Raw genomic sequence first — 27,135 nt, 5'->3', positions numbered from 1 at the left:
TCCCTAGCCTTTATAACGATATTGCACTCATTCCCTGACAGACCGCAGCATGGCCATTAGTTACAAGCTGCTAATGATCTTTGGAGCAGGTAAGTTTTCCCTGAGTGGTAGATATTGGGTGGTCTGAAAACTGGGTTTAGTCTAGGACAATTTGTCTGCACTAATTGACAGCTGTTACAATACCAAACTAGAGCAGTCCCTATAGGAGAAAAAACATAATTATACTGTATTTTCACATACTTTCTATTCCTGACTGATCACCATTGGAGTGGCTTATATACTTACGAAGTATATAGTTTTTAGTCTGGATTCTGCCAATATATGTCTAGTTTTATGACTGTTTCAGATAACATGATACGTGATTTTAGGTTTTTTTTCCTGTTGTCTAGTCTCACTTGAATATAGATCAATATTAAATAGTCTCCTGATGAGTCGCCTTTGGTGAGGACAACCTGTAGAAATAAGAGGCTTGGAGAGTGAGTGTGTATACGTCACCTCACCCTACAAACTGAAATGTGGGGTATATGTTTTTTCTATTAGTCGCCTTCTGACTAACTTTCAGGGGATGAATTATGGGTATAGTTTTACATTTGGAATTAATGAAGTTTAATTTTATCCTTTTGTCAGCAAACATGAGGAATGACAAGAGACAGCCCATTTAAGAAGATCCAATCTTGGTTAAAACTATTACATCATAATGAACATAAAAAAGGCTTCTCCCCTGTGTGACTTCTCTGATGTTTATTAACAGTTGATTTCCAAGTAAAATTTTTCCCACATTAAGAAAATGAAAAAGGCTTCTCCTCTGTGTGACTGCTCTGATGTTTAACAAGACGCACTTTCCAGGTAAAACATTTCCCACATTCTGAACAGGAAAAAGGCTTCTCCCCTGTGTGAGTTCTCTGGTGCTTAACACAATTTGATTTATTGCTAAAACATTTCCCACATTCTGAACATGAAAAAGGCATCTACCCTGTGTGAGTTTTCTGGTGAGTAACAAGCGCTGATTTCCGCTTAAAACATTTATGACATTCTGAACATGAAAAAGGCTTCTCCCCTGTGTGAGCTCTCTGGTGACTAACAAGCTCTGATTTCTGGCTAAAACATTTCTCACATTCTGAACATGAAAAAGGCTTCTCCCCTGTGTGAGTTCTCTGGTGAATAACAAGCTCTGATTTCTGGCTAAAACATTTCTCACATTCTGAACATGAAAAAGGCTTCTCCCCTGTGTGAGTTCTCTGGTGAATAACAAGCCCTGATTTCCTGTTAAAATATTTCCCACATTCTGAACAGGAAAAAGGCTTCTCCCCTGTATGAGCTCTCTGGTGAATAACAAGATGTGCTTTCTGGTTAAAACATTTCTCACATTCTGAACATGAAAAAAGTTTCTCCCCTGTGTGAGCTCTCTGGTGCTTAACACAATCCGATTGATTGCTAAAATATTTCCCACATTCTGAACATGAAAAAGGCTTCTCTCCTGTGTGAGTTCTCTGGTGATTAACAAGATGTGCTTTCTGGTTAAAACATTTCTCACATTCTGAACATGAAAAAGGCTTCTCCCCTGTGTGAGCTCTCTGGTGACTAACAAGATGTGCTTTCTGGTTAAAACATTTCTCACATTCTGAACATGAAAAAGGCTTCTCCCCTGTGTGAGCTCTCTGGTGCTTAACACAATCTGATTGATTGCTAAAATATTTCCCACATTCTGAACATGAAAAAGGCTTCTCTCCTGTGTGAGTTCTCTGGTGAATAACAAGATTTGCCTTCTGGTTAAAACATTTCTCACATTCTGAACATGAAAAAGGCTTCTCCCCTGTGTGAGCTCTCTGGTGAGTAACAAGATGTGCTTTCTGGTTAAAACATTTCTCACATTCTGAACATGAAAAAGGCTTCTCCCCTGTGTGAGCTATCTGGTGCTTAACACAATTTGATTGAGTGCTAAAACATTTCCCACATTCTGAACAGGAAAAAGGCTTCTCTCCTGTGTGAGTTGTTTGGTGTGCAACAAGATCCCATTTACATTTAAAACATTTTCCACATTCTGAACATGAAAATGACTTCTTTGCTTTAGGAGCAGATTGTTTTTTAATGCCTCTTTTGTGACTTTGATTTTCCTTAGTAGTTGGTAATGAATCGGAAGATAGGACCTGTTCTATAGGATCAGATGCTAGATCTTTGCTGTGAATGGATGATGATATATCTGGAGTAACAGCAATCACTCCAGTTGTATCTTGTAGGATCTCAAGATCATCACATTTAAAAACTGAAGATGTCAGCTGCCCCTCTGATCTCCTGGTACAGTCATCTGCTAAGATAAAAAACAATTATTTTTTAATAAAATATCCTTGAGTTTTATATTTTTGAATATTTCTACTTAAACTGTTCATAAAAATGGGAAGCTGTGTAAAAAACTTTATTTACCAAGACAAAGACAGTTCACAGTCTAATAGAAAACCTTGCTGGATGAACCAGTAGTGTGTGGTGATCCCGATCCACTCCCCTGTCACATTTGCTTTCCTTGCTTTGGCAACACTAAATGTATTTTGGTCCTGACAATAAAGCCTATTTGAGTCTGAGTTCAACTGTTTGTTCATTCTGCCTCCCAATTATCAAATAAAAAGAAACCAATCAATGTTATGTAGGCGAAAATAATACCAAATTCTCATCTCACAAAAAACAAGTCCCCACTCAGGTCCATCATCTGTCAATGGAAAAACAGAGGTTCCCACACTATTAGTGGCTGAAAGGCTGTTGAAAAGCAACAGGGTTTCTATTAACCGATCCTGCAATATCCGCTCTCATTTCTGAGTCTTGCAGTGTGCTCAAACAACATTTAGGATCCCTGTATTTAGCAATATTATAGTGAGAAGAACCCACTTAATTTATGGTGTGTGTCTTCTGGAGCACAATCTGGGCACTATGTGTTGGGTAATAAAATCTTTTCAATCTCCAACATCCACTGTGTGTTAATTTCCAGAAAGTGACTGTGAAGTCAAAATATTCAGTCCTCCTATAGATTATAACCCTCAGTGAATTAATTTATAAAATGGAATCACTTTATGGGGATTTCGACTATTCTGGTTTTCTGTCATTTAGTTATATTAGGGCTCCTGCATATGGTGTGTCCAATCTCATCTGGGATCTCTTCCTGCTGTCCAGCTGGAGTAATCTGCTCCCTACTTCAGCCGATTGGAAAGTACCACACCCTACTAAAGCCCAAAGCATATGGCCGGAATCTGCCAGATACAGCGTTGTTCTCCTCTGGTTCAGTCCTCTGTGCTCAGCTCGCGGCTTGTGCATTTGTCTCCTGCTGTGACCGTGGCCCGTTTACTGACTACTCTTGTGTCTTCTGATTCTGTCCTTCTCACATAAGTGAGGCCGGACAATCCCACCACAATCAAACGATCAAACAGAAAGAACAGGTTAAAAAAAGACATAGAATAAAGAAATGTGTTACATCCTCAACAACAACGTACAGTATGTATGAGGGGAGAACTCCAACAGTAAACCGGAGAAGTATTCATTTATGGCCGACCATTGGAGCTACTATGAATCCTGACCAAAAGATTAGAGAAAATAACATTGCTCCCCATTTCAGGAGAGATTGTGCAGCAATCTGAAAATCTTAGGATCAAAAACAATATAATTTATAACGTGGAGTGACTCCATGAAGCCAGAGATCGAGCCATGCCAACACATCTCCTGCAGGGGTGAATAAATGTATATTACAGCCATCAGTCACACACAGCTTAGCGATATATCTGTTATAAGCTTATACTAGAGCTCTATGGAGCCCGATGATGTGGGTCAGAAATTAAGACAGACACGGTATATCACAGATCAAGATGTATATATCTATTGAAGAAATATGCACTTCAGCTGACAGATGCAAAGCAGGCAATAAGACAGTCTCAGTAGTATGCACAAGTAGTAGTACAGACCGAGGGTGCGAATACAGTCCAGCAATGCGGAATCCAGGACCCAGAGCCCGGGCCTAATGGAGGGCAGACTGTAGCAGAGGTGTAGTGCAGAGCAGGTATAGCAGCAGAGTCCTTCTGTGGTATGTAGATCCAGAAACAAGCGGCGTATCCCGAAGAGTAGAAGAGGCAAGCAGGTTGCTAGTCCTTCCAGCATGGCAGCAAGTAAAGTACAAGATACACAAGCAATGCATAATGTGCAGAGTTCCCTTATGTACACAGCAAACAAGGAGTCTCAGACAGGAAACAAGATGGCCCCCGGGAAGCCAGCAACTCCATTTTGGTTAAGGGCAGAATTCATCAGAAGTAAGGGCAAGAGTAGACAAAACAGATATGCAGTCCCAGTCCTTACATTACTCTCCTTTTTAAAGATGTCCTCTGGACGATCTTACATCTGGTTTATTGGGGTATCTTCTGTGAAACTGTCTGATCAGACGAGGAGCGTGAATATTCTCCAGAGGTTCCCAGGAATTCTCTTCCGACGAGTATCCTTGCCATTTTACCAGATACAGATACTGGAGTCATCCCCTATGGATCCGAGAATCAATGATCTTCTCCACGATGAATTCCTCCTGCCCGTCAATGAGAATTGGACCAGGAGGAGCAGAGGTGCGCCCGGAGAAAGGATTTGCCACTACCAGTTTAAGCAGAGAAACATGAAAAACAGGATGCATTTTTAAAGAACTAGGCAACTTGAGTCGACAGGCTACAGAACTCACTATGCTGCTGATCTTGTACGGACCAACATATTTCTGCCCCAGTTTTGATGTTGGAACCTTGAGTTTCAAGTTCTTAGTTGAAAACCAAACCATGTCTCCTACCTTGTATGTGGGTACTGGCTTACGGAATCTGTCTGCTGCCTTTTTGTATCTCTCCTGTGCTGTGGCCAGTGTCTGCTTCAGAACTTCCAGATTCCCCTGAAAAGATGAAATGAGGTCGGCTACCGCAGGCACAAACATGTCTATCGTTAGTCGAGGAAGAATACTGGGACGATATCCCATATTAGCAAAGAATGGAGGCATTTTGGTGGATGCACTCTGAGTTATTATAGGTGAATTCAGCCAACAGGAGCACACTCACCCAATCATCTTGCAGGTGACACACATAGCAACGCAGATACTGCTCCAAGATCTGATTGGTCTGTTCTGTTTGGCCGTTAGACTGTGGATGGAAAGCAGATGATAAATTTACCTTGATGTCCAGAGCAGTACAAAAATGTTGCCAAAATTTTGAAGTAAATTGAACCCCTCGATCAGATATTACTTCATCCGGGACTCCATGTAATCGAAAAATATTTTGTACAACAAGGTCTGCTGTCTGCTTGGCCGTCGGTAACCCGGTACAGGGAATTAAATGAGCAGCTTTGGTTGATCGGTCAACCACTACTTGAATCGTGTTCTTTCCTTGAGATGTTGTCAACTCTACAATAAAGTCCATTGAGATAGACCCCCTGGGACGGGATGGAATAGGAAGAGATTGCAATAGTACAGTAGGTGAGGAGCGAGGAACTTTTGATCTGGCACATACCTCACATGATAACACATACAGTCGAACGTCTTTCCAGAAAGTCGGCCACCAAAAGAAGCGAGACACAATTTCTTGAGTTTTCTGAATTACTCTATGACCGGCGATCTGAGAGTTATGCATTAGTTTCAATACCCTTAATTTTATTGTTTCCGGGACATACAGATGTTGTCTCTGAAACCAAAGGCCGTTTTTCAAGGTTAAATTTACCTGAGTAGGTGGTTGAATCAGAAGTGAATCTGTGGCATAAGCCTCTTTAATAAGTCTTGATTGTGCAGCACACTTACGAAGTTTCGTTCTGACAGTATGGTCCTTGGAGGTGAAGCCGAGGTCATGTCATGCGAATGAATCCTGGACACAGCGTCGGTCTTCCCATTGTGAGAGACTGGTCTGATTGAAGTTAATTCTCCAGATGGTGTCTGTTTACTTGGAAACTGCAATTCTTTTGTCCTCCAATGGATAATGGGGTTTTGCCGCTGTAACCATGGTAACGCTAGAATTATAGGAAATTTAGGGGAGGAAATTAGCAAGAACGACAGTTTTTCAGAATGACCTGCCCCCATACGAATCTTCAGAGGGGTAGTTTGAGAGTCTACCGGCCCGGATACCAACAGGGACCCATCTATAGTCTCCATTAACACTGGTGAGCGTCTCTTCTGCGAGTGTATACCGTGTTTTTTAACAAATGCAATGTCCATGCAATTGCCGCTTGCCCCAGAATCAATCATGGCTGTACTGGTAATCCAACAGGATTGCATCCAGATTTCAATGGGAATAGTACAAATTGTATCCTTTCTGGCTTCACCTGAGATCACCATAGCAGAACTTATTGAGAAAACCTCCCCACCCACAGGTGACGATGTTTCTGAACTAGAGTCAGGGAAGTCTGGAGTTTCGTCTGTCATCACTCTCCTCCAAGTATTTAACTGAGAACCAATAGAAGATACATCAGAAAAGTCACATTCGATTACCGCAGCTGCGGATTTGCGATTTTTTTCCGGGACAGACCGAAATGTAGTGACCCGATTTTCCTCAGTAGAAGCATACATTTTCTTGGAAGCGATGTTCCTTTCGTGCGTCGATGGTACTCCTCCGAACCGCATCAATCTGCATAGGTTCAGCCTCTGCCAGAGAAGACAACTTGCTTAGGGTTTCTCTGGAGGAAGATGGGAGGAATATGGGGTTATTACTGTTGGCCTCCGCCCACCTCTCTTGCCGGCGTGCCGTGAGACGAATATCTATCCTGATACAATGATTTATAAAGTCAGTTAGGTTAGTAGGTGATTCACCCCAAGCCAGTTCATCTTTAATAGTAGCAGACAAACCCCTCTTGAACACTGCATATTTTGCTGAGTCACACCATGTAATGTCCAGCACCCACCTCCGAAATTCCATAGCATATTCCACAACAGGACGCTTTCCTTGACGAAGTGTTAATAATGCAGCTTCTGCCGTGACATTTCAGTTAGGATCATCGAACATCTGACACATAGCAGCAATAAAATCATTCAGAGAATTCAAACATGCATCATTGGTTTCAATCAGAGGGTTAGCCCAGGCTAAAGCTTTGTTCGTCAGCAACATTATCGTGATTAATACTTTATCCCGTTCAGTTGTGAACTGAGCCGCATGTGCAGAAAAATACAGCTGACATTGATTCAGAAAGCCACGAAATTTCTCTCTTTCTCCACCAAACCTGAATGGTGGGAGTTTGGGAAAAACCAGACCTGGAGCTGGAACGGGGTCTGGAACCGCAGCTGCGGCTGTAGTCTCCACATTTGAGAGGCGAGAGGCTATAGCCTGGATAGAAGGATCACCCACATTTGCATTGTGATTAGTTTGGGACTCTAATGCCCCCAGCTTGGTCTTAATTGCTTGCAGCTCCCCGTGCAGTCCTGTGACAAATGAGCACAGCTTTTTCACTCGTGTCTCCATCGTATCTGACCCAGTGAGCTCCATTTTGTGGGGCTTGTGTATTCTGTTATAAGTTTATACTAGAGTTCTATGGAGCCCGATGACGTTGGTCAGAAATTAAGACAGACACGGTATATCACAGTTCAAGATGTATATCTCTATTGAAGAAATATGCACTTCAGCTGACAGATGCAAAGCAGGCAATAAGACAGTCTCAGTAGTATGCACAAGTAGTAGTACAGACCGAGGGTGTGAATACCAGTCCAACAATGCGGAATCCAGGACCCAGAGCCTGGGCCTAATGTAGGGCAGGCCATAGCAGAGGTGGGTGCAGAGCAGGTATAGCAGCAGAGTCCTTCTGTGGTACGTAGATCCAGAAACAAGTGGGGTATCCCGAAGAGTAGAAGAGGCAAACAAGTTGCTAGTCCTTCCAGCTTGGCAGCAAGTACAGAACAAGATACACAAGCAATGCATAGTGTGCAGAGTTCCCTTATGTATACAGCAAACAAGGAGTCTCAGACAGGAAACAAGATGGCCCACGTGAAGCCAGCAACTCCATTTTGGTTAAGGGCAGAATTCATCAGAAGTAAGGGCAAGAGTAGATAAAACAGATATGCAGTCCCAGTCCTTACAATATCATGGCACAGGTGTAATGGTTTTCCTGTAGTTTATCACAATTCTCCTTGAAATTAGTTTTAATACAAACTGAAAAGTCAGCAGGCCCGGATTGATAATCTGCCCAGGCGGACAAATGCCCACTGGGCCGGCAGCTCTCAGCTTCAAAATGGGCCCTTTAAATCTTCTGCACAGGCGCTGGTGCGCGCGTACTGTCTCGGTGCACGCACTGACCAGGGTCACGGCAGTCAGCGTTAGCTCGTGAGTGCGGCCCTCGTCAGTGCGGAGAAGCAGGAGAGTGCGCACCACGGCCTGTGTAGAAGTTTGGAAAGCCGGCCTCCGCTGCCCTCTCCTGTCCCACAGTTGCTCCCAAGTGCTGCTGCTGCGGTGGTGGTGGTGCTGGCGGCGGCTCCTCCACCCAGCCGGCCCCCTGATCCTGGAGAACGGGGGTGCAGCCGAGCAGGCACTGAAAGCTGGACGCATCAAGAGGATGCTGCGGCTGGCAGCGGAGCTCCTGCTGCTGCGGAGACTTGTGCTGCTCAGACTGCAAATCTCTGTGCTGCGAGGGAGTCCTGCCAGCCCGGCCAATGTCAGCAGCCAGCTTCAGGTGAGTCTGCTCCCGGCTACCGCACTCCCAGAAAGTTTAGGAAACCTTTACTAGATGCAGGGACAGAGATAAGTAAAGGATGATGCCACCTGCGGCTCCAACCCTGGGTGCAATGTGAACATGATGATGTGGGAAGGGGGGTAAAGGGGGACTGCACATGATGATGTGGGGAAGGGGGTTAAAGGAGGACTGCACATGATGATGTGGGGGATTAAAGGGAGACTGCTCATGATGATGTGGGGAGGGGGTTAAAGGAGGACTGCACATGAAGTGGGGGTTACAAGAAACTGCAAAGGATGACATGGGGTAAAGGGGACTGCACATGATTATGTTGGGGGTTTAAGGCGGTCTGCACATGATGTGGAGGACTAAAGGGAAACTGCTCATGATGATGTGGGGAGGAGTTTAAAGGAGGACTGCACATTAAGTGGGGGTTAAAAGAAACTGCAAAGGATGACATGGGGTAAAGAGGACTGCACATGATGTGGGGGGTTAAAGGGGGACTGTAAATGATGTGCAGAGGGGGGTTAAAGGGGGACTGCACATGATGATGTGGGGGATTAAAGGGAAACTGCTCATGATGATGTGTGGAGGAGTTTAAAGGAGGACTGCACATGAAGTGGGGGTTAAAAGAAACTGCAAAGGATGACATGGGGTTAAGGGGACTGCACATGATGATGTGGGGAGTGGGGTTAAAGGGGGACTGCACATGAAGTGAGGCGTTAAAAGGAACTGCAAAGGATGACATCGGGTAAAGGGGACTGCACAGGATGAAGTGGGGGAGGGGGACTGCACCTGATGAAGTGGCGGGAGGGGACGGTAGACTGCAAATGAGGAATTGAGAGTGTGTTAAGAGGGAAAGCAATTGAATAGAAGGTGGGGATAGAGAGTAAATAATGAATTTTGCGGGTGGGGGAGTAAATGTATTGAATGTGGGGGTAGAGCTGTTGATGATGAATAGAGGGTGGGAGTGAGAATACATGACAATGAATTGGGGCGGAAGGGGCATGTAAATATAATGAGTTGGGGGAGTGGGAGGTACATAGTGTGACATCGGCGGCCGTGCCCGCCGATGCCCCTTCAGCGGCGGCACCCGCCGCAGCGTTCCCTCAACTGCGCGCCGCCGTCCTCTCACGCTCCCGCCCTGTCTTCCACCCTGCTGCGGTCTCACGCACCGGCCTTAGGTCGCGGGCGCGCGTCCACCCGCTCTCTTCCTCTGGCAGTGGGCATCGCTGAGGGGAAGGGCTGGGGACATACTTCCTGGTGCTAAGGTACTTCAGGCGTCCTCCCTATGAGGACACCTGGTCATTGTGTGGAACCTCCGCACTGTTCTGGCCGCATTCTCCTGTCTAATGCTGTTTCTGTTTCCCTGCTGTAGCAGCCCTACCTGTCTGACCCTGGTCTCCCTGTACTGTCTCTCTGCCTACCTTCTGGTTTTCGCTTCCCCTGGCCCTCCTTCTGCCTTCCTGGTTCCCGTCTTATTCCCGTCAGCATATATATATACACACACACATTACCCTCTGGGTTTCCTCGCTTGCTCCTCTCTTCTTCTGTGCCAGTGCTGGCTATTCTCCTCATCTGACTTCCTCGGTTAGGTACCCTTGTTATCCGCCTGTTTTACCTGCCTGCCTCTTACCTTGCTAGTCCTGTGAGCCGTTCCTCTTGGTACCGACTGTCGCGCTTCTAACCTCTGTGGTCTTGCCTCTAACGATCACTGTACAGGGGTTGGTCATCACCTGGTGCGCGCGGCCCAGGGGCTCCAGATCCGCAATCCAGAGGATCCACTCTCGGACATAGTCTATTCCTGAGTGTCACAGTATCACGAGGCCATGGACCCCGCCGGTGCCGCGGCCGCTACGCAGAAGGAACTGCTTTTCTTGCGAGAAAATCAGACCCGGATTATGTCCTTCATGAAATCCATGGACACCTGGATCTCCGCTCTGCAGACCTCTGACCCAGGGCAGGCTCCTCTCTTAGCCAGTCTCCAGCAGGAGCTCATGCAGCAGCGCGATGCTCAGTCCCATATCCTGGGATACATGGCGTCCGTGGATGATCGACTGCTTGCTCTGCAGTCCTCTGCGGCCGCCTCAACCCTACCTCGGGATGCAGTTTCGTCCCCGCCTCCCCGTCTGGGAAAGCCTCCCAGGTATAGCGGGGATCCTAAGTTATGTCGGGGTTTTCTAAATCAGTGTAGATTGCACTTTGAGCTTATACCCCAGCAGTACCCCACTGATCGCGCCAAGGTGGCGTTCATAGTATCCCATCTCGAGGGCGAGGCCCTGGCCTGGGTGAACCCTTTGTGGGAGAGGGATGACCCTGTAGTTTCCAGTATCCAGAATTTTCTGTAGGTATTCCGCAAAGTGTTTGACGAACCTGGTCGCTTGGCATCCACTACTGAGGCTCTTTTTAACCTCCACCAGGGATCTCTTACGGTAGGGCAATACGCCATCCGCTTTCGGACACTGTCTTCGGAGCTGGGGTGGAATAATGAGGCTCTTGTGGGTGCCTTCTGGATAGGCCTCTCAAGTAAAATCAAGGACAAGCTTGCCGGGCGAGACACTCCCACCACCCTGGAAGATCTCATTTCTCTGGCCACTCGTATAGATCTGCATTTTTTGGAACGCGCACGAGAGTCGGCTAGGGAGAAAAGGCCCTTTAGGTTGTATCAAGCTCCTATTCCGCACCTCCTATTAGCTCCGCTCCCGAGCCCATGCAGATAGATCCTATCAGGCTGTCCGAGCAGCGGTGCAGGGAAAGGATGACGAATGGACTCTGTCTGTACTGCGGTGGAGCCAACCACTTTGTGCGCACCTGTCCTGAGAAACCGGGAAACGCCTCCACCTAGGTCAGGTAAGAGAGGACCTCCTAGGTGATCATAATTCCTCTCTACCACTTACCCTTTCAGCTCTGATTATTACAGGTCGGGGGCGTAGACCTGTGGAGGCGTATGTGGACTCGGGCACAGCTGGTAATTTCATTCGCCAAGAAGAGGTTGACAAACTCCAGATTCCGGTGGTCATCTTAAGAAACCCGCGTGCAATCACCTCAGTCGATGGCAAATCTCTACCCGAGCTCATCACCAAAGATACCGCCGAAGTTGACCTTCAAATTGGTGCACTCCACCTCGAGAGAATAGCCTTTTACGTACTGCCTCATTTGTCCCATGCTGTTCTCCTAGGGCTACCCTGGCTCAGGCTGCATGAGCCAGTTGTCGACTGGCGCTCAGGATAGATCTTGCTTTGGGGTCACTCCTGTCATGAACGCTGTCTGCGGGCCCTTGTTCGTCCTCATTCTCTGCCTAGGCCAGTCGATCTCCCGGGTCTTCCCGCACCGTATCACGCATACGCCGATGTTTTCAGCAAGAAGGAAGCGGATTCTCTGCCACCGCATCGGTCCTATGACTGCCCTATCGACCTGATTCCCGGAGCTACCCCTCCCAGAGGGAGAGCGTATCCTCTCTCCCCAGCAGATACCACGGCTATGATGGAATAAATACAGGAAAAACCTGGCCAAGGGGTTTATTCGGAAATCCTCATCCCCTGCGGGTGCAGGTTTTTTCTTTGTCCGGAAAAAAGACAGATCACTGCGACCATGCATTGATTACCGGGGGCCTGAACAACATCACCGTTAAGAATCAGTATCCGCTCCCGCTGATCCCAGAACTCTTCAACCAGTTGAGGGGGGCCCAGATCTTCACGAAGTTGGATCTGCGGGGAGCCTACAATCTGATCCGGATCCGCACAGGGGATGAATGGAAGACTGCCTTTAATACCCGTTTATGGGCATTATGAATATCTAGTCATGCCATTTGGTCTCTGCAACGCTCCGGCTGTGTTTCAGGAATTCGTTAACGAGGTGTTCTGGGATCTACTCTACTCCTGCGTGGTGGTGTACTTAGATGATATTCTCATCTTCTCGCCCGATCTGTCCTCTCATCAAGAAGCGTACGCATGGTCCTGCATCGCCTTCGAGAGAATCAACTCTAAGCCAAAATTGAAAAATGCCTCTTTGAGCAGACATCGTTACCCTTCTTGGGATATATCGTCACAGATTCCGGTCTGAAGATGGATCCAGAGAAACTCTCTGCGGTACTCAAGTGGTCTCATCCCGTTGGTGTGAAAGCCATCCAGCGTTTCCTCGGATTCGCTAACTATTACCGACAATTTGTGCCTCATTTTTCTACAGTTACCAAACCCATCGCGGCCCTGACTCGTAAAGGAACTAAGTCAAACAGCTGGTCTCCCGAAGCTGAAGACGCCTTCCTTGCTCTGAAACGCTCTTTTGTATCAGCACCGATCTTACATCGTCCGGTAGCCAGCAGGCCCTTCGTCGTAGATTTGGATGCCTCCTCCACCGGAGCTGGGGCGGTTCTGTCCCAGCAGGCTTCATCTGGACGTCTGGTGCCCTGCGGGTTTTTTTCTAAAACCTTTTCGCCTGCGGAATGCAATTACTCCATTGGAGACTGGGAATTGCTGGCCATTAAGATGGCCTTGGCGGAGTGGCGATATTTGCTTGAAGCGGCAGTACCCCCCTTCACTATTTTCATGGACCACAAGAATTTGGCTTACCTGCAGTCCGCCCAAAAACTCAATTCCCGGCAAGCCAAATGGGCTCTGTATTTTTCTCGTTTTGATTTTAAGCTTCACTTCCGACCTGGCAATAAGAACATCAAAGCGGATGCACTTTCCAGGTCCTTGCAGTCGCCAGAGAGGGATGAAGATCCATCGTATATTATCGAGCCTGCTAAAGTTATCACCGTGGCTCCTGTGAATTTCTCTACTCCTCCGCCAGGCAAAACTTTCGTTCCCCAAGACAAGCGTTCAGAGGTGCTGTGCTGGGGGCATTCCTCCAAGGTTGCTGGGCACGTTGGGACTAAGAAGACCCTCTTGCTGCTTTCTCGTTATTACTGGTGGCCCGCCCTTCGCCAGGATAAGATGGACTATGTAGCCTCATGCACGACCTGTGCTCAGAACAAGGTTTCTAAGACTCTGCTCTCCGGTCTTCTTCACCCGTTACTGGTTCCAGAAGCTCCTTGGCAGCAAATTGCTATGGATTTCGTGACTGATCTGCCCCGCTCAGATGGATGTACAGTACCACCATCTTAGTTGTAGCAGATCGCTTCTCCAAAATGGTTCATTTCATTCCCTTACCCGGACTGCCGTCAGCCCCGAGGTTGGCCGAGATCTTCATCCACCAGATCTTCAGGATGCATGGTCTTCCTCAGCGGATCGTGTCGGATCGGGGGGGTCCAGTTTACCTGTCGATTCTGGAGGGCTCTCTGTCGGCTTACGGGCACATCTCTCGACTTTCCCTCTGCATATCATCCTCAGACCAACGGGCAGGTGGAGCGGATTAATCAAGTGTTGACTACCTTCTTACGTCACTTTTCCGACATCCATCAGGACAATTAGGTCTCTCTCCAACTTTGGGCTGAATTTGCGCATAATCATCCCAGCGAATCCACCGCCAAGTCACCATTTCTTGTGGTAACAGGTCAGAATCCTGGTATTCCGCTGCCCCTTTCCACATCGTCAAGAGTTCCCGCAGCAGATACTCTCGACAAGGGATTTTTGGAAATCTGGAGGGAGACCAGGGAGGCGCTCAAGAATGCCTGTGCCCGAATTAAGAAACATGCGGACAAGAGACGGAAGGATGTTCCTCCGTACCATCCTGGTGACAAAGTCTGGCTTTCAACCAAACATATCCGCCTGAAAGTCCCTTCTTACAAGTTAAGTCCTTTTTACATCGAGCCTTTTGAAGTGATTGGACGCATTAATGAAGTGGCTTATAAACTGAGGTTGCCTGCTTCGCTCCGGGTCCCTAACGCTTTCCATGTCTCGCTCCTGAAACCTGTGGTTCTTAATCGGTTCCAACCAGCTTCCACTACCCCCCCTTCACCAATTGGCTCGGATGACTTCTTTGAAGTAAAAGACATTTTGGCCATGAAAAAAGTCAGGGGAAAAACTTTTTCTTATCGATTGGAGGGGTTTTGGTCCCGAGGAGAGGTCCTGGGAGCCTCGAGAGAATGTCAATGCCCCTCTTATCCTGAAAAAATTTCTGGCCAATCTCAGAAGGGGAGGACATAAGGAGGGGGGTACTGTGACATCGGCGGCCGTGCCCGCCGACGCCCCTTCAGCGGCGGCACCCGCCGCAGCGTTCCCTCATCTGCGCGCCTCCGTCCGTGCGCGTGCCCGACCTGTCTTCCGCCCTGCTGCGGTCTCACGCGCCGGCCTTAGGTCGCGGGTGCGCGTCCACCCGCTCTCTTCCTCTGGCAGTAGGCATCGCTGAGGGGCAGGGCTGGGGACAAACTTCCTGGCGCTAAGGTACTTCAGGCGTCCTCCCTATGAGGAGGGCGCCTGGTGATTGTGTGGAACCTCCGCACTGTTCTGGCCGCATTCTCCTGTTTAGTGTTGCTTCTGTCTCTGTTTCGCTGCTGTAGCATCCCTACCTGTCTGACTCTGGTCTCCCTGTCAGCTCTCCCCGTACTGTCTCTCTGCCTACCTTCTGGTTTTCGCTTCCCCTGGCCCTCCTTCTGACTTCCTGGCTCCCATCTTATTCCCGTCAGTATATATATATATATATATATATATATATACACACACACACACACATTACCCTCTGGGTTTCCTCGCTTGCTCCTCTCTTCTTCTGTGTCAGTGCTGGCTATTCTCATCGTCTGACTTCCTCGGTTAGGTACCCTTGTTATCCGCCTGTTTTCCCTGCCTGCCTCTTACCTTGCTAGTCTTGTGAGCCGTCCCTCTTGGTACTGGCTGTCGCGCTTCTGACCTCTGTGGTCTTGCGCCTAACGATCCTTGTACAGGGGTCGGTCATCACCTGGTGCGCTCGGCCCAGAGTCTCCAGATCCACGATCCAGAGGGTCCACTCTCGGACATAGTCTATTCCTGAGTGTCACACATAGTGAGGGGCGTTGAACATGCAGTGACTGGTAATGAATTGGTGGAGAGATTACAGGTGCTTATTTTATATATTAGGTGGGGAAAGTAGCTATGTATAGCTAGAAGGGGCTCAGTGGCGTATTATATTTATATATGGAATGGTGGGTTGCATAATAACCAATTATGCATTAATGGTGTGTGCATATCTGTATTCAGATGTGTAGTGTAGAAGAAAGGGAAAAAAGAGGGGAATGTGCTCTGGAATCCGTGCTCTAGGTAACAGTATTAGTTTATGCAGAGATGAGTTCTGGCTGGAAGAAGTGATGGTGGTCTGTGCTGCATGAAAAAGAAAAGCAAAGATAAAGGACTTCAGCTAGAGACATCACTGGTGAGTCAGTGTGCTACCTGTACACTGACACTATACACTGTATACTCTGTACAGAGCTCCTGTGTATAATGTCACCAGTGATAACTTTATCTGTACACGGACACTGTATACAGAGGCCTTGTGTATAGTGTTACTGGTGATCCCTGTATTACCTGTACACTATATATAGAGCTCCTGTGTATAATATCACCAGTGATCACTGTATTACCTGCACACTGGTACTGTATACTATGTACAGAGCTTCTGTGTATAATGTCACCAGTTACCACTATTACCTGTACACCGATACTGTATACTATGTACAGAGTTCCTTTGTATAATGTCACTTAGTATTTTTTTTTTTAATTAATTTTCAGTATTGTAGTATTCAATGAAAAAAAGAGAGAAAAGAGACACAGGATAACATGCACACAACAGCAGAATGTCCATGTGAAAAAAGGCTTTTATTGACATACAATAGCTAGAGAGATCCAAATGTACAATAAAAATAATTAAAAACCACAAATGAAACAAAAGTGGGCAGGTGGAGAATATATGCCGTATACAAAGGAAGAAATGTTTAATGTTTAATTCTTTTTATTGTACACTTGGATCTCTCTAGCTATTGTATGTCAATAAAAGCCTTTTTTTCACATGGACATTCTGCTGTTGTGTGCATGTTATCCTGTGTCTCTTTTCTCTCTTTTTTTCATTTAATCTACTTGGCACAGTGTTGCACCCAGTTATCATATTCATGTCATATTTTCCGTGGTGCCCACCTATATACATATATATTGTAGTATTCAGTCACTATGTGGTGGTAATATGTGGTCTGGTCATGGTGTGATGGTATTTCTCACTTGTATGTTTTATTAATGGTCAGTTAAAATAAATGTATGTGACTCATTCCCTTAAAGAAAAATACATAAAAATATATTTATATTTAATAGGTTACAGTAGAGTAGGGTCGGCCAAAAAAGTCTACCGTGTCGTGGTGGCAGCTTAAAAATTCTTTTGGCCAGAACAAAAGCTGCTGGCTATGTATGTGATCTGGTGTTTGATGGGAACTGTTAATATCTGATTGATGAGGACGTGGTGAAGTTGAGTTTTTCCAGGAGTGAGCGGTAGGACTATGGAAGGCTCGAAGGGTGGAGGCGGAGCTAGGGTGGAGCCTGGGTGTAGTCTCAAGGAGGCCCGAATATACCACTTTTACTGTCCTGTATATATACACTGCTCATTACCACTTTTCCTGATCTGTACATATACACTGCACAGTACCACTCCTGTCCTGTTCTTGGAGAGGCGACATTGGTCTTTGGGAGGGTTAATATTGGTTTATTATTTTCAGGAATACTATGGGAAAATAAGAAATACTGTATTTTTTGGACTATAAGATGCACTCTTATCCTTCCAAAATGGGGGATGCGTCTTATAGTCCGGATGTACCGGCTCTGGCTGTGGTGGGGAGGTGGGGAGCGGCACCGGCGGAGCAGTGGGTCACAGAGGCAGGAGCTGGCTGCTGCGGCTAACTACTGCACCTGCTGCTAAAGAGAAATGAATTTTCAATGCATTCCACCCCTATGGACGTGGAGGGCACTGAATATATTAATTTCTTTTTAGCATCCTGGTATGATTGGCCCCCATCCCTGTCCTGGTATAATTGGTCCCATCCTTATTCTGGTATGACTGGCCCCCACCCCCACCCTGGTATGCATTGCCCCATCCTTATCCTGATATAATTGGTCCTATCCTTTCCTTATCCTGATATGCATGGCACCATCAGAAAAGATTAAAAAAACAAACCATTACACTTACCTTCCTGGCGCTCCCTCGCAGCGTCTTCCTCCATTGCCAGCAGCTGCTTAATGTTTGTAACCATCGCATGGCAGGGATATCATGCGCTGCTTGCAAGCTGAAGGGCAACTGCCGGAATACTCAGTGCTCTGCATGCAGGGACTGTTTGCACGGCGAGTATTTATTGCTCTTCAGTAGAACGCAGTGTCAGCTGGAGCTTTCATGTGTGCCGATACTTAAGAGAAATGTATGTTCAGAATATTCACTTCTCAAGTATCAGCACATGTGACCACCGGCAGCAGCAGGAAGGCTCCAGCTGAGACTGTGCGCGCTACTGAAGAGCAATGAATACTCACTGCTCTCTGCGATGGACAGTCCTTGCGTGCAGTGAGCACTGAGTATTCCGGCAGCTGCTCTTTGGCTTGAAAGCAGGGCATAACGTCCCTGCCAAGCGCTGCTTACAAGTATAAAGCAGCTGCTGTCGTCGGAACAAGATGCTGCAAGGGAGCGCTGGGAAGGTATGTATAATTTTTTTTTGTTTTTTTTATCTTTTCTGATGGAGCCATGCATGCCAGGATAAGGAAAGGATGGGACCAATCATATCAGGATAAAGATGGGGCCATGCGTACAAGGACTGGGATGGAGACCAATCATAACAGGTAAAGGATGGAGCCCTGCAGACCAGGACAGGGATGGGGCAATGCATACCATCATAGGGATAAGGGCGATCATTCCTGCCCGGATAAGGTTGAGGTGAACCATTTCTACCAGTATAGGGTTGAGGAGGCCATGCATACCGGGCCAGGGATGAGGCGGCATGCATACCTTGATGGGGATGAGGAGACATGCATACCATGATGGGGATGAGGGAACCAACATGCATACCAGGAGAGGGATGAGGGGCCATGTGTTTCAGGATGGAGATGAGCATATATGGACCATATTTACCAGGATAGGGGATATTAGGTACAGAATTGACCACATTTTTGCTTCAGTCTTTTTTTTCCCCCTAATTTTCTCCTCTAAAACCTAGGTACGTCTAATAGTCCGAAAAATACGGTGTATATATTGGATAACCCATTTAAATGGATTATGCAAAGTCATCCCCTATCCCGAGACATATGTAGTCGCTGGGGTACGACCGCTAGGACCCCCATGATCCTGAGAAATCGTGCTCTAAAGAGGTCGATCATGCGCACTAGGGTGACCGCAAAAAATCGATGTCGGAATTTTGTCCGTCTGGACCCCACAAAACGATTCCCCTTTCCAGATATTGAGATAGCCAAAATTTGAGCTCGATCAAACGACGTTAACCCGTGCCGCTCGTCGCTCAAAGTTCGAAAAAATCCAAATTGAGGTATTTTAAGATTTAGGTATTTTGCATAGTCTGTTAGACTATAAAGAATGTGACAACAACATTGCAGAAATAGCCCTGACCAAATTTTCGAACCATTTGTGGTATTTGAATGCAGAGTTGGTGGGATTATCGTTTTTTGATCCCACCATTACAGACAATGAAAAGTTGTTAATGGCTAATAAATTGCTCAGTAGCACAGATGAACCATCAGAGCACGCTAGGGTTGTAAATCCAAAAGTTAGGAAAGAAAAATTAAAAGAGGTAGGAAGTAACCGACTTTAACGACCTTCTGACAAAAGATGAAGAACAAAAGCAATATGTCCTGCAAGTTGTAAGCAAATGCCGAGCATTATATTCTGACGTTTCAAAAACTACTTTAACAAAAGCTCTAGAATAGATTAGATAACTATGTAAAATTATCAACTCATGTTGGTTAGCGTGCTCTGATGGTTCATCTGTGCTGCTGAGCAATTTATTAGCCATTAACAACTTTTCATTGTCTGTAATGGTGGGATCAAAAAACGATAATCCCACCAACTCTGCATTCAAATACCACAAATGGTTCGAAAATTTGGTCAGGGCTATTTCTGCAATGTTGTTGTCACATTCTTTATAGTCTAACAGACTATGCAAAATACCTAAATCTTAAAATACCTCAATTTGGATTTTTTCAAACTTTGAGCGACGAGCGGCACGGGTTAACGTCGTTTGATCGAGCTCAAATTTTGGCTCTCTCAATATCTGGAAAGGGGAATCGTTTTGTGGGGTCCAGACGAACAAGATTCTGACATTTTTTCCCCCCCATATGAGATCCGGTCACCCTAATGCGCACTGAGGTGGCATTCACACATGGCACTTCAAATAATTCCTTTGAGGTGAGTGTTGAAGGGCATGACAAAGTATAAGAAAATCCACTGATCGGGTGTGGGGGGAGTGTTATAGTATGTGGGCTGGTAGGATTTGTGTGGCAGGGCTGCTTTTTTATCCCAGTCCGGCCCTGAAAGTCAGCATAAAGGGAAACTGTTGCTACTGTACAGAAATTCACACTTGGCCTCACTGCACATTTAATGTTGTCGATCACAAAAACAAATTTTGGCCTGAAATACTGGACCTGGTCTTGTAGGGACCATATGAGCACATTCAGCAGCACAGAAGGGAGAGAAGGTAGATTCATCCAATAAGATACCAGGGTTCTAGGAAGCCAACAGCATCTTTACCCTCCGATTTCTGATACAGACCCATCATAATACTTTTCTTCAAGTGATTTTCTAATTTATCAGAACATTCTATGTACGCTGTCATTTGGCTTTGTAGTTTACAACCCTGGGCAGGTAACGGTCAGCGTCTTCTAATCCCAGGTGGTAGTTGGATCCTCCAGGTGATAAGTTCTATAGAAAAGGGCTTTCAATGCCCAAAGTCATTTGAACAGTTTGGGGTGAAGGAGAATGTTGTGGTCTAGAGGCAAAATGGTGATCATGGTAATACGGCCGGACTACACCAACGATAAAGCAGCCACAGCCGGTGACTGAGAAGAATCTGTGACTTCTCTGCATTTAGTGGTTACCACTAACCTGGGTAGTCATATGTGGGAATGTCCTTTTTACACCGCTCATCACCCCTCACATATGTCTCTGTAGCATTAATATGGGTCAGATCTTCACTCTGAAACAAATATTATAAAAGTCACGTACAGATGGAGAAGTCACATCTATGATCAGCTCTAACCCTGCCATCTCCACCGTTCTCATTACACAAATATAAAACATATAATACTGGTGGATAAAACAAGACTGAGCACAAGATCTTCACAGCCGTCTGCACATCATAGGGGAGATCTCATGACACCTTCTCTCCATCTACCTGATGATCCTGAGGAACATTGGGATCTTCTTGTTCACAGTCCTGTGGAAGAAGAGGACGGGGACATCTCTCTGGTGTTGTCCTCTTACTGGATAGATCTGGAGGAAACACATACAGGGACTGAATTCATTCTTTACATACAGATAATTGTAGGCCGTGTGTATTTAGTCCTGTCTCTTACCTGGTGATGTGAGGGGCTGGGGAACCTCCATTATGACATTCTTGTACAGATCTTTGTGTCCTTCTAAATACTCCCACTCCTCCATGGAGAAATAGACGGAGACATCCTGACACCTTATAGGAACCTGACACATACAATAATACCGTCATCCCCCTGATCCCTTCATAGTGTTACTGTGTAATGTCCCAGCATTCCCAGCAGTGTCACCTCTCCAGTCAGCAGCTCAATCATCTTGTAGATGAGTTCTAGGATCTTCTGGTCATTGATGTCCTTATGTATCAGGGGGTGAGGTGGAGGCCCCATGATTGGGCTCAGGGTTCTTCCGCATCCCTCAGACACAGGGTCCTGACTGCGTTCACTAGAGGTCTTCTTCACTACTGTGTAATCCTGGTTATGGAGAGACACATTAATAAATCTCACTACAGACATTTCCAGAGTCCTCACCTCTCCAGTTCTGTCCATCTGTTATTCCCATAGATAAGAATGATGTAATGTGACGTCATCAGAATCTCTCACCTCTCCAGTAAGCTGGAAGAGGATCTCTAGGGTGAGGTGTAATATCCTCTCCGCCATCTTGTCTCTGTTCATATCCATCCTTGATGGGTAAATCAGGAAAATTCTCTTATGTAGAAGATCTTCACTGAGAGGATCTGATATTGTAGAGTCCTGAATGAGAAGAAGATGAGCCGATGTAACATCATAAAAATCCTGTGTAGTAATACAATTACTGGGGATATTAAGGGAAACATAAGAGGAAATTTATTATTTTACAGAATTTAGTTTCCTTCTTTACATGTATATATCTAATTGCCTTAAATTGTCTGTCATCCACTTCCGTCTGGATGTCCCCGAATCCCACAATCCACTGCGCCGCACCAGAAGTACGCCGACCGCCATTTTGGTACACCCAAGTGATGCCGCTCGGATCCAGGCCACGGCTGCGATCCCAATGGGATCCCAGCTGCCGCTCTGATCCAGGCTGCCACTGCGATCCTGACCGCCGCTGTGATCCCGGCCACTGCTTGGATCCCAGCCGCCGCTCGGATCCCAGTCGCCGCTCGGATCCAGGCCGCCGCTGTGATCATGAAGCTGTGAGAGGGGGTATAACGAGAGGGGTGTAATAAAGGGGGTATAATGAGAGGGTGTAATGAGGGAGGAGTAATGAGAGTGATGCCGCCGCCAAACCCCCACCAGGACCCACTGCCTGACAACACGCGCTGGATCCCTCCACTGCCTGCCCACCCACCTCCGTGCAGTCACAGCCGGCAGGAAAGACCACGGCTTGAGGCCTGTGCTGGAGATTGGGTGCGGCCACCCTCTGGTGGCACCGTACACCATCTCCAGCACAGACCGCAAAACACCGTCTTTCCTGCCGGTTGTGACTGCATGGAAGTGGGTGGGCCGCCACCAGGCCCGGCGTCAGCACCCGGCATACACAGGCAAATGCCGGGGCCCTGGCGAGACAGGGGGGCCCACTCACACTGTCTGGCTGCTGGGAATGCGACCTTGAATCAGATTCAGCGGCGCCGTGGCGGCGGCAGGAGACGCACATCTATTGGACGCATATCAATGAATCAGGCCAACGACTGCGCGCCGTCAGCCAATCAGAGTCCAGACTGCCAGGAGTGTCTTCCTGTGATTGGTTGGAGAGCTCCCCTCCCCTGTCTCTACCCACGTGTGCCGCAGGGAGGAAGTGACGAGGCGGAGGACACAGAAGCTTTGTGAAGCACGCATCTCTCTCTGGAAACGGAGGGACCGTCCGGACACTGACATCTCCTGGCGTTCGCTGAGGCTCCTCGCTCCAAGTGGTGGTTCCTAGCAGTGGCACCGCCAAACCAGACATCTCCCGGTGCTCGCTGAGGCTCCTCGCTCCGGCGGCTCCTGCTACAGCAGCTGGCACCGCTGCACCAGACACTGGCTGTCTGGCTGACACATCTTCCGGTGCTCGCTGAGGCTCCTCACTCCGGCGGCTCCTGCTACAGCAGCTGGCACCGCTGCACCAGACACTGGCTGTCTGGCTGACACATCTTCCAGTGCTCGCTGAGGCTCCTCGCTCCGGCGGCTCCTGCTACAGCAGCTGGCACCGCTGCACCAGACACTGGCTGTCTGGCTGACACATCTCCCAGCGCTTGCTGAGGCTCCTCGCTCCGTGGCGGCTCCTGGCAGTGACTTCTCAACCCAAAACAAAGGTGATTTCTGGCTTTCTTGGGGGGGGGGGGCAGGGGGGGGTCTTATCTCTTTTTTTATACCAGTGATAATAATAAATATATATATATTTGCGCTAAAAATAATACCCTGGCCTGAATAGATGATAAATGTTTTTGCTCAAGGCAATATGGGATATTAGGAAACACGCTTGTGACCCAAAAAAGAAAAAGAAGGAAGGGGGGAAAAATATAAAACAATGCTGACACCAGGACAGAGGAGTCTAATAGGACGCACGATAACATACTCAGTTATTTACCTTAGCAGATAAGTAATAAGTAATAATGTAGTTCCTCCGGGAATTCCTGTGTGCAGCAAAGTCCTTGATGAATATATAACAGTATTGTTCCTCCCAAACTTTCCTGTGTGCAGCAGAATCCTGGTTCAGGCAGAGTAACTAGTCCACATCCAAGGGAGGGTAGCGATTCACAATAGAGAGGAAGGCGGTTCTCTCAGATATTATGGTAGTGTAGTATCAGGTATCGGACGTTGTCCCGGCCGGTGACAATCGTCCTGCTAACCGACACCCTCACCGCCAAGTGCAGAGAGCGGCAGCGCCATGTAAAAGCTTAAGCCGGCAAGGTACAGCAACAAAAGGACCTTGTGAAGGAATTAGAAAGATTCTGAAACGCGTAGGTTAGAACTGAACTTTGGTCCTTTCAGCGCTTCTTAGCCGGTCACGTGATCTATCACATGACCGTGACGTCACGCAAGGTCCTGTTGTTACTATACCATGCCGGCATTGTACTATCCCTATATTTCTCTGCTGTATCTGTGCATCATGAATCGTGGTATGTGTTAAAGGGGGGGGCCCACTGAGACTCTTTCGCCCGGGGCCCTCAAAAACCTGGAGCCAGCCCTGGCCGCCACCCCCAGCGCCACAAAGCTGCCCCCATCGTGATGTTACTGCCCTCCCGATACGATAGCATCGGGCACTCATCTAGCTTACTAATAAAACCTATATATTTTAGGCCACAGACAACAAGTAGTTTCTTCCTCGGAGTCGGCAGCTGAATACGTTCCTCATAGACTCATCTTCCATAACGCTAATTCTCGTCTCATTTACCGACACTGGAATCGGCATTAGCAATACCGCAGGAGACATTCATTACACGTGACAGGAGAAATAACTAATTCATGATGAGGACGACATCTTCATCTTCTACTACGGCTCTAGAAACATATTTGTTGTCAGAGTTCCGACTTCGGCGCGCGCCTCCCGGCGCGTCCTCGGGTCCCGGCGCGTCCCCGCTCCCGGCTTCCAGGTTTCCTGGCGTCGGGCACCCGCGCACTGTGGAGATCCCGGCGCTCTGCCCCCTGGCGCCCACCGGCTATTTAAGATTGGGGCTTTGTCAGGTAAGGTGCCTGTCAACCTCGGTGACGCTGTCTCCTGCAGCGGTCACTCTGACTCTGGCCCCCTGTGTGTCTGCGCCTCCAGCGCTCTCTCCTTGTCAGTCTCTATTCGTCTCTGCCCTGGTTCTGCTACTGTGTGTTCCTCTGTCTGTTTGCCTCTTGCTGTGTCCCCCTATCCTGCCTCAGCCATTGTCTCCTCTCTGTTACAGCCTCCCGTCTGTGCCGTCCTCTGAGCCCGCCTCGCTGTCCCTCCTCCACAGTTCCAAGGTCCATCGCCAATCGGTATATCTGTGTATCCTCTCCTAGCTTACCCCAGTCGCCCCTTTGGTTCCGGCCGTCACGGTTCTACCCTCCGTGGGCCTGCCCCTAACACTCCCTGTACAGGGGGTGGTCATCACCTGGGCTGCTCGCCCTCGGGGGCTCTGGAGCCGTGACCCAGAGGATCCACTTCCGGGTTGTTCTCTAGCTTCCCCGTAACAGCAACCGTAACATTTGTCCAGAGTCCGTCACTGACTCCATCCCCACCGGCCGTCTATATGAAGGTTTCCCGTCTTCCCCACACTGTAATCTTCTGTCACGTTAGATCTTATGTCTGATTCACACACAGAAGTTTGAGGCTTTTATAAAAGCTTTTTTGTAAGAACATCAAGACAGAAGTTATTTGCTGCCAATATCTCCATGTAATCTTCCATATATTACATGAAAAACACCAAAAAATGTGTGAAAATATTCCTAAAATAATTATAGTGAAGTGTTGAGGCCCCAAATAGAAAGTTACCCAGTATATGGACACATTGAACCAATGTTAAAACCTCCACTATATTAAATCTTCAGGGTAACTATTTATAATCAAGACAATGGAATGAAGAAAATCAGCACTCACACCTTTTGGAAGATACTTCAGTCCTTTTTAATTTATTTGATTCAGGACAATGACAAAAAGTGAAACACTGCTAGCAGCGTGGCGGCAGGTGCAGTGATTTTCCAAAAGAAAAAGATATGATGGACAACAAACGTGTAGCGAAACCTCCACCAGGGGGAGCTGGTGAGGGAAGAGAGGTTACACACTAAGAGCAGCAACACTGAGCAACAGCACAGGTGCCACAGGTAACGAGAGAGAATGGTCAGACGAACCAAGTCAGTAACTAGCAAGAGCAGACGTACCAGAAGGAGCAGCAATACACGTAGTCAAAATACCAAGCCAAGGGTCAGAAAGCCAGAACATGAGCACGGGGTCCAAAACGTGAGGCAAAATACGTGGTCGGGGTACAAGCCAGGGAGTCAGATGCCAGAGAGGGAATGTAACAGCAGAGACGAATACCAAGAGACAGGGTCAGAGATCAGTCCGGGTGATACACGTGGATATCAGTCAAAAGCAGGAGGATCACCAAGGTACAAGGGTCAGAGGCTCTAAACTGGAAGCTTGAGCTATCACTAACAGTGGTCAGCAGGCTGTGAGAGACTGAAATAGCCCTACAAGCTCCAGAAAGAGGCTGAGGAGATTAACCCCTGCATGACCAGTCCAGAGTGAAGTCAGCAGAAAATAAACTCCGGACTGGACCATGACAAAACGTTTCATACTTAATTTGCGCTTCTACTGGTCCATGTTCCAGTGGTCTATGAACAAGGACCAGTAGAAGGACTGAAGTATCTTCTAAAAGGGGTGAGTGCTGACTTTCTCCATTCTGTTATCTTGATTACAGAAATAAAATTGAGGATGGTGGTACTGTGGGAACATTATACTGTTTGGGGGGATGGTGGTACTGTGAGAACATTATACAGTGTGTGGGGGCCAAAAAAGGGGCACCGTACTATGAGATTAATAAATGTGTCATGATCCAGACCAAGTTTTGAGTCTTATCTTCCCCTCTCCCAATCTGGTCATGTCCGTGGTTAACTTTTCTCTGCCTCGTTCTGGTGTCAGATCTGCTATTTCTCTGCGCTGCATCCTGAAGGCAATGTCAGTTATATTTTCTGCCTATGGCATTGAGTAGCTGACTCTGGTGATACCCTGATTTGTCCTGCTGTGTTTAGCTTACTTTGCCCATGTCTACTCCTTCCTCTCTTCCCGCCCCAACTCAGAGTAACCCCCTTGAATGTCACCCTGTCCTGTGGATGAGTGGGAAAATTATGTGGGAATTGATGCACCCACTGCTGGATAAGAGTTATCACCTCTACATTGATAACTTTCACACCAGCATCCCCCTCTACAAGACCCTCTCTGCCAGAGGTAGAGTTGCCTGCAGCACCATGCGAAAAAAATCAGAGAGGCCTGACTATGCCACTAATTGGGCAAATGCAGAGAAAAGGTAAAAGCCGAGCCCAACGCAGCAACAACATGCTGGTGGTCAAGTATAAGTGTTACAAGCATGCCGCTAGGTTCAGATAGGGGCGGGACAGGTCTCATGAATTCTTTGGAAATTTGGGAGACCTGTTACTCAGGGCGACCATGTACTGCAGCTTCCTCAGGCACAAGATGAATCCA

The 27,135-nt window shown here is 47.3% G+C and overlaps 1 protein-coding gene across 1 annotated transcript in view; it reads right to left on the bottom strand.

The window, feature by feature from the left end:
- Nucleotides 1–726: 726 nt before the first annotated feature.
- LOC141094252 (uncharacterized) overlaps nt 727–27,135 on the bottom strand; it is a 31,006-nt gene continuing 4,597 nt past the window's right edge. The window contains exons 2-7 of the mRNA XM_073580071.1: nt 21,609–21,758; nt 21,300–21,479; nt 21,093–21,216; nt 20,912–21,009; nt 20,623–20,713; nt 727–2,305 (exon numbers count right to left, since the gene is read on the bottom strand). Coding sequence (XP_073436172.1) covers nt 969–2,305; nt 20,623–20,713; nt 20,912–21,009; nt 21,093–21,216; nt 21,300–21,479; nt 21,609–21,758 — 1,980 coding nt within the window. The 3' untranslated portion in view covers nt 727–968. The remainder of the gene's footprint in view (nt 2,306–20,622; nt 20,714–20,911; nt 21,010–21,092; nt 21,217–21,299; nt 21,480–21,608; nt 21,759–27,135) is intronic.

This window comes from Dendrobates tinctorius, unplaced genomic scaffold (genome assembly GCF_039654945.1).
Source record: "Dendrobates tinctorius isolate UK_male_01 unplaced genomic scaffold, ASM3965494v1 ptg000063l, whole genome shotgun sequence".
Classification (NCBI taxonomy): Eukaryota; Metazoa; Chordata; class Amphibia; order Anura; family Dendrobatidae; genus Dendrobates; species Dendrobates tinctorius.
Note: the sequence above shows the minus strand (reverse complement) of the source record. Positions and strands in the feature narration are given on the sequence as shown.